At 44.0% G+C, this 13,846-nt stretch overlaps 1 protein-coding gene across 5 annotated transcripts in view; it reads right to left on the bottom strand.

The window, feature by feature from the left end:
* Positions 1-2,904: 2,904 nt before the first annotated feature.
* Positions 2,905-13,846, bottom strand: part of LPAR4 (lysophosphatidic acid receptor 4) — a 94,720-nt gene continuing 83,778 nt past the window's right edge. For 4 of the 5 annotated variants that reach the window (XM_040405724.1, XM_040405725.1, XM_040405723.1 and 1 more), the window contains exon 2: positions 2,905-4,402. In XM_040405724.1, coding sequence (XP_040261658.1) covers positions 3,211-4,260 — 1,050 coding nt within the window. In that variant the 5' untranslated portion in view covers positions 4,261-4,402 and the 3' untranslated portion in view covers positions 2,905-3,210. Of the gene's footprint in view, positions 4,403-6,132; positions 6,154-13,846 lie in introns of those variants that run through there. The other variant, XM_040405726.1, reaches the window with a different exon arrangement.

Here is a 13,846-nt window from a genome sequence, read left to right as displayed (position 1 = left end):
ACAAAAATTCTGTCTGACACTATTAATGTATGTTATGTAGCAAACAGGTTATTGTTTGCAGCAAGCACATGGACTTCTAAAACCTCCATTCAGAAGAATGGGACATCGCTGAAATGTCTGCAACAAATGTGCTGCATGTGAATATACCCTAAAGCATACAAAATACAGCATGTTATTATACCTACCTTCATATACTGTAGAGGTCTTCTAAAGTACCTACCAATAGCAGCATTTTTAAAGTTATGAGGACATTGTTATGGCTATTGCCAACCAACTAGAGTGGGCAGCTGCAGACCCACAGGGATCAGAAACACCAGTGTGAAGCCAAGATATTAGGCAATACTCATATGCGGAGGTCAGCACGGGCAATTCATGCAAATCTATAAAATAAGTCCAGAGGTGAGGGCAGGCGGCTTAGGGTCAGCACCGTGAACAGGCACGGGTAAGTTCAGGTGGCAGAGAGTCGGAATTCAAGAATTAGGCAGAAGTCAGTACACAGGCAGACACATGGTTTATAGATCTTTTGCAGGGTCTAGCAAGGGATGAAACAAACAGCCCAGCATATAAAGGAAAACCGATTAGCTCATTAGTGAAGAAGCTGCACACAGAGCAAAAAGGGGAATTAACTAACTTCTTTAGGCTACATTCACACGTCCGTGGTGTGTTGCGGGTCCGCAACACACCAGCCCGTCACCCCCATAGAAATGCCTATTCTTGTCCGCAAGCTGCGGACAAGAATAGGACATGCTCTATCTTTTTGCGGAGCTGCGGACCCAAAATCTGGGCCGCGCTCCGCAATTGCGGCTGCAGACAGCACACTGTGTGCTGTCCGCATCCATTCCGTCCCCATAGAGAATGAATGGGTCCGCACCCATTCCGCAAAGGATGCGGACCCATTTTGCGGACGTGTGAATGGAGCCTTAAGGTGAGGTTCAATGAATATACACACATGAAGAGTCCTAGCAGCTACACTGCGGCCTGCAGCACAGAACACAAGAGTCTGGCTGCCAGCCCCAAGCAGCAGCTAGGTGATTGATGAAGCCAGTGGCAGGCACGGAGTGCCGCTATGACAAACCTCTATTGTTGATTAAGTAGACAGTTGAGCCGTAGCTAGGCTTACTTTCAGTTCACCTTGTTGATCTATACCTGTATCTAAATATCTTGGCTAAGGAAAAAAAGCTTGTTGGCACCTCCATGGTACTCAGCACCAGGGGTATATGCTCTGTTTTCCCCCTAGCTACACCCCTGTAGTGAGATGTGTATTCACCCATACTCAGCCTCATGCACACGACCGTGCCGTTTTCCGCGTATCCGCAAAAAAGGGAAGCCACCCGTGTTGCTTCCGCAATTTGTGGAACGGAACGGGCGGCCCATTGTAGACATGCCTATTCTTGTCCGCAAAACGGACAAGAATAGGACATGCTATATATTTTTTGCGGGGCCTCGGAACGGAGTAACGGATGCGGACAGCACACGGAGTACTGTCCGCATCTTTTGCGGCCCCATTGAAGTGAATGGGTCCGCATCCGAGCCGCAAAATCTGCGGCTCGGATGCGGACCATAACTACGGTCGTGTGCATGAGGCCTAATTCTCACGTAATTGTTGCATTAGCCCACTGATGGGATGCAGACATAGGCTAGTTGCTTACAAATACGCAATCTTTCTATTAACAAACCTGTACATTTGGCAGAAAATGCATATTATGTGGCAGTAGTAGAGTTGCCAGGACCTCGAACGCAACGGACATCTGAGAAGAGCAATACAAGTGGGTTAGAAAAATCCAATCTTGCTAGCCCCTTGTGGAGAAGGCCTGAAAGCACCTATAGTCATTAGATGTGGGGTGTATTGACAACAAATGTCTAAGATTAATGTGTGAGGATATGAGAAGCTCCATCTCACATCGAAGGATAAAGTAAAATTTTCTGTAACTACATAACCAGATCTTCAGTACCGTATTTTTCAGACTAGAAGACACATTTTTCCCCCTCAAAAGTGAGGGAAAATAGAAGTGTGTCTTAGGCCCCTTTCACACGAGCGAGTTTTCCGCGCGGGTGTAATGCGTGACGTGAACGCATTGCACCCGCACTGAATCCTTACCCAGTCATTTCAATGTGTTTGTGTACATGAGCGTTTTTTTTCACACATCAGTTCTGCGTTGCATGTAAAACACAGCATGTTCTATATTCTGCATTTCTCACACAGCCCTGGCTCCATAGAAGTGAATGGAGATTCAGTAAAAAACGCATTGCATCCGGAAGTGCGAATGCAATGCATTTTTCACTGATGGTTGCTAAGAGATGTTGTTTGTAAACCTTCAATTTTTTTTTATCACGCGCGTGAAAAATGCATCAAAATGCATTGCACCCGCGTGGAAAAAACTGAACGCAATCGCAGACAAAACTGACTGAACTTGCTTGCAAATTGGTGCGAGTTTCCCTGAATGCACCCTGAACGCATCGGGACCTTATCCGTCACGCTCATGTGAAAGCGGCCTTATGGCCCAAATGCTAAAGACCTCTTCCATTATGGAAGCGGTTATTAGTATGCAGGTGACACAGGGAGTGGTGAGGACAGTCCTGCACTGGCTCTACTCACCTTCCCTCATCTTCTTCCACGCCCCGCTGTGCATTGTGTCATGCCTGCGTACAGAGTCAAGGGCAAGGGATTTGAGGCTGAAGGAAATTGGAGAGTCTACTCCGAGTCCGATGGGCTTAGGGGTACGATTCTGGGGTCCGATGACGATTGGGGGTGTGATCTGAGGTCTGCTAAAAAAAATATTGTTTTCTTATTTTCCTCCTCTAAATCCTAGGTGCGCCTTATATAGTCCGAAAATTGTGGCAATTCGCTTTTCTTAAAATTCAACCTGCGAAGTCATGACAAATAACAGCAGCCACCATATGTGCGTGTGTAATAATTTTTTAGTACTTTTTTTCTCTTGTTGACATTCAAATGGTGTAAATACTGAAACACTGGCAATTTGGGACAAATACATCTACAACACTTCATAATGAGTATTTACACAAAAACATTAAAACTTTGTGAACTTTTTACAGTATGCCAGACAATATATATCTATTTAAATTAAAACTTCTATTTTTATACACATTAATTCCAACTATAATACTGACCACAGGGTTCGAAGCGTCCTTCATAAATTATAGTTCCATTCATTAGACGTTTTGTCTTATTTTATACCATTACATAGAACTCTAGTCCTTAAAGTTAGACTCTGACATCAAATCCCCTCCATTGTTAATGTTCATTTGCTCGGTTAGTTCCTCATGTGTTACTGGCAGAGCAATTTTTGTTGCCGAGTCAATCTTGAACAGGTTATCCATCTTTATTAGCGGGTTTATGTTAAAGGACTTTTGAAAAGATTTAGAAGTGAAATAATATACAAAGGGGTCAAAACAACAGTTTGTCGTTGCGATACACAAGGTAATTGGGTACATTGTCCGTGCAAATCTCTCAATCGAGCAGTTCGCTATCGCCTGTGAACGTACCAAAGCATAAAGAAACAGGATCGAATTGTACGGCACAAAACACACAACAAAGATGGCAATATGGACGATGATCATCTTCAGAACTTTTTCTTTGTTGGTTCCAATCTGACACAAGGTTGCTGGTTTCCTCAGTGTCCTTAAAACCAAAGAGGAGCAGGTAAGATTGAGGAGCAAAGGAATAAGAAATCCAACGATTTCAATGAACATGGTGATTTTTGACAAATAGGTTTTCCAGATGCTTTTGGAGAAACCTTCGAAGCAAGTGGTGGTTGTGTTGGACACATTGGTGGTAGAGAAAAGAGATGCAGAAATACCTCCACTCAGTACTAAAATCCAAACCCCTGCACAAACTATGGCAGAATTTCTTCTTGTTCTAATGGTTCGGGAACGGAATGGGTAGACAATTGCCAGAAATCGATCCACACTGATGCATGTAAGGAAAAGCATGCTTCCGTAGATGTTGGTCAAGAATGCCGTGCCTGATATTTTACACAAGGTGTCTCCAAAGGGCCAATGGCGGTTGAAATTATAAAATATTTTGAAAGGAAGAGTGAACACAAACAGTAGGTCAGACACGGCAAGGTTGGTCATGTAAATGGCTGTCTCATTGTGCATCTTCATTTTGAAGCAGAAGACGCAGAGGGAAGCACAGTTTGTGATCAATCCCAGGACAAATACTACACTATAAACCACACCATAAAGGTTGTATTTAAAAGAGTCATCGATGGAGCAGGTAATATTGCTGTAGTTTCCCATCCCAAGCTCCAGAATGTTCTGCTGAATCCTCTACGGATTCTGACTGTACCCATAGAATATTTTAGAAGCAGTCTTGGCATTGCATGGTTATGTGGTGGCCAAGCTCAAATGCATCTTCATCTTCATAATACATGTTGATAGCCTAAAAGAAAGAAAGTTAAAATTAATTGTAAATCTTTTTTGGAGTGTAATAAGCTTACATTTGTTTATATAGACTTTGAATGAATACGATTAACTACTGTTCCAACCATCTTAAAGGGAACCTGTCATTCTGAGCATATTGTCCTATGGTATCTGCAGGCAGCAAGTTATAGAGCAGGGTGAGCAAACTCGTGTATACTTTTGTGAGAAAAGATTTAGTATAACTCAACATTTATTTATCGAAGTTTCTTATAAGTTCTGTGGTTGACAGCATTCCCTGTATGGCTTTACACACTGAGAAAATTAACTTTCAATCACACAGTAGGACCACCAATTGGACTCCCAATAGCAGATGTACAGCCCTATAGAAGTGAATAGAGCAGTGGCCGCGCTTGCACAGTGAGCTTCCCATTCATTTCTATGTTACTTCCGAAATCAGCCGAGCGCACTGATCAGCCATTTTCTGCTTTCCCATAGAAATGAATAAAGGGCGGACGCCAAATGCAGTCCACTCTCTTTCAAGTTGCTGCTTCCATTCTACAGATAGGTGCAGGTCTCAGAGGCCTATCAGAGATTGGGGGCATATCCTAGAGATATGCCCCCAAATGTATGAGATAGGCCAACCCCTTTAAAACATATTATGAGAAGACCATTTGATACAAGGAGTCCAACAAAACAAGAAGATGATGGATGGTCAGTATCATCAAGGATGGATTCAAGCACTGAAAACCAAATCATGGACGAGACATTTGGAAGAAACACTTTTGCGATGTTCAACAGGAGTGGAGAAGAGTGAATAATTGAATGTACCTCTGTCTATATTGCACAGACATGTATTTTTTCCCCTTGGCATGGTAGACACGCACATTACCTCAGGGTAAACACTTACACACAATGAAGGCTATATGAGCTATTTTCCACAAAGAAGCCATATTGTGTGTTTTCTAACTTGGATTACACGTGCAGATGGTTCACTAGATTATGGTGCGGTGAGGGAAAGACTATACACGTGTACATTTGGAAACCAAGGAGGCCAGATGCACGTTAAAAATAAATGATGGTCAGCCATAGCAATATAATAACATGGGAGTTTCTTGTGGTTGCGTGATATAAGTAGAGGCTTTACTTTAAAACCCATAAGGCATTTCAGGATAGAGGAGCACAAGTTCTGGCAAAGCTTAGTAACATTAAACAAGTTAAAATCTGTTCTGTAGACTGGGATTACAGCGTGCGAAGGAGTCTTGCAATGATTATATTTATGTTCAGCTGTAACTGAAATCAGGTCCCATAGTATATACCAGAATATTCATATCCTATCCGGATAAAGAACAGAAGAGATTCAACATGACGGGTCTACGTCATGCATGGTACAGTGGTACATTATTCTGTCCATGCATCAACTGGCTTCAATTTGCAGAAGGTCCCACACCACATCTGCTCCTGGAAATATCATTATAATGAACCAAATATACAGCGCAACTCTACTCGTTCTGTATACATGACCCAATGAGCATCATCTATCATTGATTGGATTTCAAATTTATTTTACGCATGTGAAGCTTCCCATTGACTAGAACATGTCACAAAGCGGGTTTAGACCAACTGTGTCACTGAACATATGTGGCTTAGAGCTACTTCTAAGGATGTTAACCCGCTCCCTCCCCAATCTTCACTTTTTAACCCCTGCACAGGGATCTGGACTCTGCGGCAGGGGAACCACTAGTTCCCTACCTCGTGAAATAGTCTATGTTCAGTGACCGCTGACCCAGGTAGGTCAAGAGACATCAATGAGTGGCACCGAGGAGACAAGCTTGAGTGTGGTCACTGGACAGGCAGGAAGAGTTCATTCAATCCAGTATGCAGGCAATAGGTTAGGGTAGGTGGCTTAGGGTCAATAAGGGAGTTAGGCAGTAGTCAGGTCAGGCAGACGAGTGGCCAATCCAGTAAACAGGAAGAGGTCAAGAACAAGTAATCAAAATGGAATAATAGCACAACTTTGCCAGGACTAGCAAGCTAGAGAACCTATTGCTCAGGTACGATCTCAGAGAGGAAGGTGCCTTATAGCAAACAAGGACAACAGCCACTGGCTGGGAACAGATTGGGCTACATACATGCTGGCCCTTTAAAGAGCCAGTGAGAGGATGCACGACCTAGGAACAGCAGGCAGAGGAGAAAACACAGAAAGAAATCAAACATGCAGAAGACTAAACAATAGGAGGAAAAATAGGCCGCTCTCATCCTTGAGTTACTGAAAGGGTGAGTGTTCCGGTGGCCATGCCTTCTGGGTTAGGTGGGACTGACAGCCAGTATAGCAGAATGTAACATAGCATTTGAAATAACTGAACTTAGGGCTCTTTCACACCTGCGTTCTTGCCTTCCGGCATAGAGTTCCGTCGTCGGGGCTCTATGCCGGAAGAATCCTGATCAGGATTATCCTAATGCATTCTGAATGGAGAGAAATCCGTTCAGGATGCATCAGGATGTCTTCAGTTCCGGAACGGAACGTTTTTTGGCCGGAGAAAATACCGCAGCATGCTGCGCTTTTTGCTCCGGCCAAAAATCCGGAACACTTGCCGCAAGGCCGGATCCGGAATTAATGCCCATTGGAAGGCATTGATCCGGATCCGGCCTTAAGCTAAATGTCATTTCGGCGCATTGCCGGAGCCGACATTTAGCTTTTTCAGAGTGGTTACCATGGCTGCCGGGACGCTAAAGTCCTGTCAGCCATGGTAAAGTGTAGCGGGGAGCGGGGGAGCAGTATACTTACAGTCTGTGCGGCTCCCCGGGCGCTCCAGAGTGACGTCAGGGCGCCCCAAGCGCATGGATCATGTGATCGCATGGATCACGTCATCCATGCGCATGGGGCGCTCTGACGTCATTCTGGAGAGCCCCGGGAGCCGCACGGACTGTAAGTATACTGCTCCCCCGCTCCCCGCTCCTACTATGGCAACCAGGACTTTAATAGCGTCCTGGGTGCCATAGTAACACTGAAAGCATTTGGAAGACGGTTCCGTCTTCAAATGCTTTCAGTACACTTGCGTTTTTCCGAATCCGGCGGGCACCTCCGGCAACGGAAGTGCATGCCGGATCCCAACAACGCAAGTGTGAAAGAGGCCTTAGACTACCATAATCTAAATTTGGTTTGGTAAAACCACGGTTGGTTTAGGTTTTGCAAAATATGTCTTCCATAGTAGAGACATAGAAGGGCCAAGATAAGAATAAGGGTGGCCATGCACATTTGACTAAAGCTGATCAAAACAGATTATGTCAGAAGTGTTATAATGATTGATTGTTTTAGCCAACTGATGACAGACCATTATTGCGTGGAACGAAGTGGTGTTCAAAATAGTTAGTAGACTATGAATGATCTTACCATGAAAGAATCTTCCTAGAACTTTCTCAAAAAGATAATTTGTCCTTACCAGATGTGAATGAAAATGTACGGCAAGTTTAAATGACGGGGGGCAAAATTGACTTGCAATTGTCCGAATCAGTGAAACCATCATTCACCAGATGATTGCTCAAGCATCGATCTTCTATCTAATGTGCATGGTGACCTTAAGGTTTACAAATTTTATTCATGTTGGGTAGCTGAAGACATCTGTATTGGTCCCATGCTCATACGTGCTCACGTTGCTGAGAAAAATGAAGTTTTAATATATGCAAGTGAGCCTCTAGGAGCAAAGGGGGCATTGGCATTGCACCTAGAGGCTCAGGCAGTTGTAGAGAGAGCAGAGACTCTAGGTGTAACAGCAACACCCCCGTTGCTCCTAGAGTCTCATTTGCATATATTAAAACATAATTTTTCTCAGGAATGCGGGCACATATGAACATGGGACCAACACAGATGTCTTCAGTTGCAACAGGTCATCCAGTTTCAAGTCACGCAATTTCCAAGCACACAGTTGTCACTGCGGGTTAAATTTATTTGCCATCCTATCTTATATCACACGCCAATGAATCTTCTAAAGGTTATTTATAGCGAGTAAATTAGACCATTATGTAGCTATATATAGCAAGAATAATTTAAAGTGACCTGAGCTCTATACATAGCATAGGGGTCTCTCCACTTTGGTTGGCGGTGGACGCGTCTATGAGAAGTCAGCTGTTATCAGCTTCATTTCTGCATTTATTACGCCCATCCAAAAGGTCTTATTAAAAATCCCATAAGACAGGATATTTACCTCAACATTCCTATAGGATTAAAATACCACACGGATCCCTTTGGATTCTGACGGCCATGAATCAGTCTACTTAGCACACATTCAGAGAAAGATATATTATAATTTATATATATATATATATATATATATATATATATATATATATATATATATATATATATATACAGTACAGACCAAAAGTTTGGACACACCTTCTCATTCAAAGAGTTTTCTTTATTTTCATGACTATGAAGGCATCAAAACTATGAATTAACACATGTGGAATTATATACATAACAAACAAGTGTGAAACAACTGAAAATATGTCATATTCTAGGTTCTTCAAAGTAGCCACCTTTTGCTTTGATTACTGCTTTGCACACTCTTGGCATTCCCTTGATGAGCTTCAAGAGGTAGTCCCCTAAAATGGTCTTCCAACAGTCTTGAAGGAGTTCCCAGAGATGCTTCGCACTTGTTGGCCCTTTTGCCTTCACTCTGCGGTCCAGCTCACCCCAAACCATCTCGATTGGGTTCAGGTCCGGTGACTGTGGAGGCCAGGTCATCTGGCGCAGCACCCCATCACTCTCCTTCATGGTCAAATAGCCCTTACTTTCAAAGTTTTCCCAATTTTTCGGCTGACTGACTGACCTTCATTTCTTAAAGTAATGATGGCCACTAGTTTTTCTTTACTTAGCTGCTTTTTTCTTGCCATAATACAAATTCTAACAGTCTATTCAGTAGGATTATCAGCTGTGTATCCACCTGACTTCTCCTCAACGCAACTGATGGTCCCAACCCCATTTATAAGGCAAGAAATCCCACTTATTAAACCTGACAGGGCACACCTGTGAAGTGAAAACCATTTCAGGGGACTACCTCTTGAAGCTCATCAAGAGAATGCCAAGAGTGTGCAAAGCAGTAATCAAAGCAAAAGGTGGCGACTTTGAAGAACCTAGAATATGACATATTTTCAGTTGTTTCACACTTGTTTGTTATGTATATAATTCCACATGTGTGGATGCCATAGTTTTGATGCCTTCAGTGTGAATCTACAATTTTCATAGTCATGAAAATAAAGAAAACTCTTTGAATGAAAAGGTGTGTCCAAACTTTTGGTCTGTACTGTATATATATATATATATATATATATATATTTTTTTTTTTTACAGATTCTCTGACTCTACACTTTAAACTACATGAAGTGAGATATTCTATCATAGATTGATCTATTGTTAGAAAGCTTAAAGGGGTTGTCCGGGTTCAGAGTTGAATCCGCACATACCTCCATTTTCACCCCAGCAGCCCCCCTGACTTGAGCATCGGAGCAGTTCATGCTCCGATGCTCTCCTTTGCCCTGCGCTAAATCGCGCAGGGCAAAGGCATTTTCAGGAGTTCCGGTGACGAACCGGGCTCTACATGGGGCTGCCAGGAAGCCCGGTGACGTCACCGGTACTGATGGGCGGGCTTTAGCGCTACCCTAGCCATTAAAACGGTTAGGGCAGCGCTAAAGCACGCCCATCAGAGCCGGTGACGTCACCGAACACACTGCCGGGTGGAAGCCTCCGCCCGCCAGTGTGTTATTGTGAACAAAAGAGCCCTTGCCCTGCGCGATTTAGCGCTGGGCAAGGGAGCGCATCTGAGCACAAGATGCTCCGATGCCAACATCAGGTGGGCTGCCTGGGTAAAATTATGGGTATGTCCGGGTTCAGAGCTCTGAACCCGGACATACCCCTTTAAACTCAGCGAGACCCTCCAGGGAGACATACTGTTGTTTTATCAGTCAGATAAGTTTCATGGCCGGATGTAAATTCTAGATTATTTTACGGACGTAGAACAGAACCCGGAGCCAGACTATAGGAATATCTGCACTATAGGACGCTGGATGTTACTTTATCCAGAATGAAATGCTCATGACAAGAACATTGGCTCAGATTTACGGAGGACTCATGCACACGACCGTATCCATTTTGCGGTCCAAAAACACAGGTGATGTCCATGTTGTGTCTGGGTTTTTTTTTTTTTTTGCCGACTCATTGACTTCAGTGAGTCTGTGGTTGGACATGTTCTATCACATGTCGTCCATTTTTTTATTTTTATGTTTTGCAAAACCATATAAAATTAACAGATCCGTGTGCAACCCACAAAAAATGCGGCTCAGACTCGGATACAAAATACAGTCATGTGCAGGAGGGCTAATCCTAATGATGCCGTAAGCTTAGATAGGCGGTTTAAACCTGCACCAGATTTATCATAGGGGCTCAGGCTGGAGGAGAAGCCTGGTGGAGGGATAGACCCATCTATCCAACTCTGTGCCAACTATTGGCTGGCTTACTTTGAGACAGAATTTTGCGACAAAATTGTGGAGCAGTTTTTTATTAAAATGGGAGAGGGTATCCCAAGTAGCTTCTTTCGTGGGTTGTTCAATTCGTTACGAATTACTTAGTCACAAAATCACATTCCTTTGTAAGTAGAAGGGGCAATCATGGGGAATAGCGATTGTGTGGCCCCCGTCACTGAACCCCCCAGATGCTGCATTCATTACTGATGGCGGCATCGGATGTTAAAACATACTCACCTTTAGGGATGAGCGAACCCAAACTGCAAAGTTCTGGTTCGTACTGAACTTTGTGAATTCGGGTACCCGGACTCGAACCCGGATTTTTTCACTAAAGTCTGTGTACAGGTGATATTATTTTCCGTTACAACGCGGGAGAGCGCAGTGACGTCATCGGGCACAACGCATGTCCTTTGGCAGGACCTGCTGAATGAAGATAGAAGAGACTGTTGCAGCGCGATCAAGTGGATGAGGAGAGTTTTTTTTAACCCGTAAATGGCCGTATTCTGTCATAAGAATGCTATTATTTTCCGATATAACCATGTCATAACAGAAAAAAATAAAGTGAAGTTCAGGTCCCCATTAACTTCAATGGGGTTCGGGTTCAAGTTCGGCCAAACTCGGGGAACCCGAACTTCCACGGGTTCGCTCATCCCTACTCACCTTATCTATTTGCTCACGGAGAGAGAAACCTTGCAAAACCTGACGCTGCGACAGGATGACATCATCACGCTGGTGGACACTACAGCTCCCTGCCAGTCTGATTATTTGGCAACATCCCTACACGTGAAATTTCACTCTGTTTCTTCAAACAAGATGGACGCAACGGCTTCTTCATGAGGAAATTGATTTTTTTTGCCGCCATTTATGGAAAAATACATTCGTTACCACAAAGCGCGAGAAAATGCGGCTTCACGGCAAATCAAATTTTTCCTAACATTCAGATCAAAGCCAATTCGCTCAACACTAGTGCTAGAGTCAATAGGCTTCTGTGGGATCTCAGATTTCAGGCCTTCACCAAAAAACATTTAAAAGGTAGATTTTATCTGTGTTCCATAAGCAGTGCTTTTCATACAGAAACACAGGCAAAGACTAAGCAGTAAAATGTGACTTAGTAGGTCTCTGGAGAGACGCAATGTACAGCAACGCTGGGTTCACACCAGAGCGTACTGAACGTACGCTCTGTATGCGCGATTGTACGGGCGTTTACAATCGCGCCGCGGAGACAAGCGAACGCCCATTGTCGCGTGTTCCCGGAAGTCTATGTACGGGAACGTGCGACACTACGCCCCAAAGAAGCTCCTGAACTTCTTGGGGCGTCGGGCGTTTTACAGCGCGATCGTACGCGCTGTAAAACGCCCAGGTGAGAACCATGCCTATAGGGAAGCATTGGTTTCTCCTTGTTGAATGTTTTACAGCGCGTAGGAACGCGCTGTAAAATGCTCAGGTCTGAACCGGCTGTGAGGAGAGGGAGACACAGGTCTAAAAGGCGAATATCTGCGGATGGTCTGCTCTCCCAGGCCACCAATTGTCCAACACCAGCCTGCACTATTCTGTACCCTCAACAAAGGAATCAAGGCATAACGCTATCAAATGGATGGAAAAAAGGACGCACCTTAGGCTTACATCTGCACACTAAGGAGGGGGGGGGGGAGATTTATCAAAACTGGTGTTAAGGTAAAATGGCTTAGGGTACTTTCACACTTGCGGCAGAGGATTCCGGCAGGCAGTTCCGTCGCCGGAACTGCCTGCCGGAGCCGTCAAAACGTATGCAAACTGATGGCATTTGTCAGACGGATCAGGATCCTGATCCGTCTGACAAATGCATTGAAATGCTGGATTTGTTTTCACATTTTTTGCAGTCTGAGCATGCGCAGACTGCAATGCCGGATCCATTTTGCCGGATCCATTTTGGGGCCAGATCCAGCATTAATGCATGTCAATGGGAAAAAAAGCCTGATCCAGCATTCCGGCAAGTGTTCTGGAATTTTAGACGGAGATAAAAACGTAGCATGCTGCGGTATTATCTCCGTCCTGAAAAGTCAAAAAGACTGAAGACATCCTGATGTATCTTGAACGGATTACTCTCCATTCAGAATGCATGGGGATAAAACTTTTCCGGTATTGAGCCCCTAGGACGTAACTCAATGCCGGAAAATAATAACTCTGCATGCTCGGAAGATCTCTGCATGCTGTCATTGAATAGAATCCTGCATAGTAGAGATTTCTGCCTGGTCTTGTGATGGTCGCACAGGCGCACCGTTCATTACATTACAGTTATCAGTAGTGATGAGCAAAGTTATTCAAAATTAGATTCAGCTGCTTCCCCGAATTTTACAAAGAAATTCACTCTGACGCATTTCTTTGTAAGTAGTGGGCGCAATGAAGCGGAACGGCGATTGCACCTCCCCCTGTCATTGAACCCCATCAGATGCCACGTTCATCGCTGATCGTGGCATCTGACATTAATATTAAGGCCTTCGGGGGTCAATAATTAAAAAAAGTTAAAATTAAACCATACTCACCTTATCCATTTAATCGCAAAGTGTATCTGCCACGTGTGGCTGTACCCCAAGCCTTTAAAGGGGTTGTCCAGTTTTAGAAAAACATGGCTGCTTTATTCTTCACCAGCCTATGGGTTGTGTTTGCTATTACTGCTCAGCCCCATTGATTTGAACAGGGCTCAGCTGCAATACCGCACTCAACCTGTGGACAGGTGTGGCACTGTTTTGAGCAGAAAGCAGCCCCGTTTCTATAACCTTAGGCAACCCCTTTTAATATAATTTGCTGTGTATGCTATTGTAGTTCAAATATCTATCAGACCTAAAAAGGCCATATCCCTTAATGTTTGTAAACTGAGCGGTCCGTGTAGATTCCCAGCACTTACACGTCTAGGGAACGCTTGGCATGGAGCAAGACGAACAGACAAATAAACCTCAGCCTGAGA

Source organism: Bufo bufo, chromosome 8 (assembly GCF_905171765.1).
Source record: "Bufo bufo chromosome 8, aBufBuf1.1, whole genome shotgun sequence".
NCBI lineage: Eukaryota > Metazoa > Chordata > Amphibia > Anura > Bufonidae > Bufo > Bufo bufo.
This window is presented reverse-complemented; position numbering and strand designations above follow the sequence as displayed.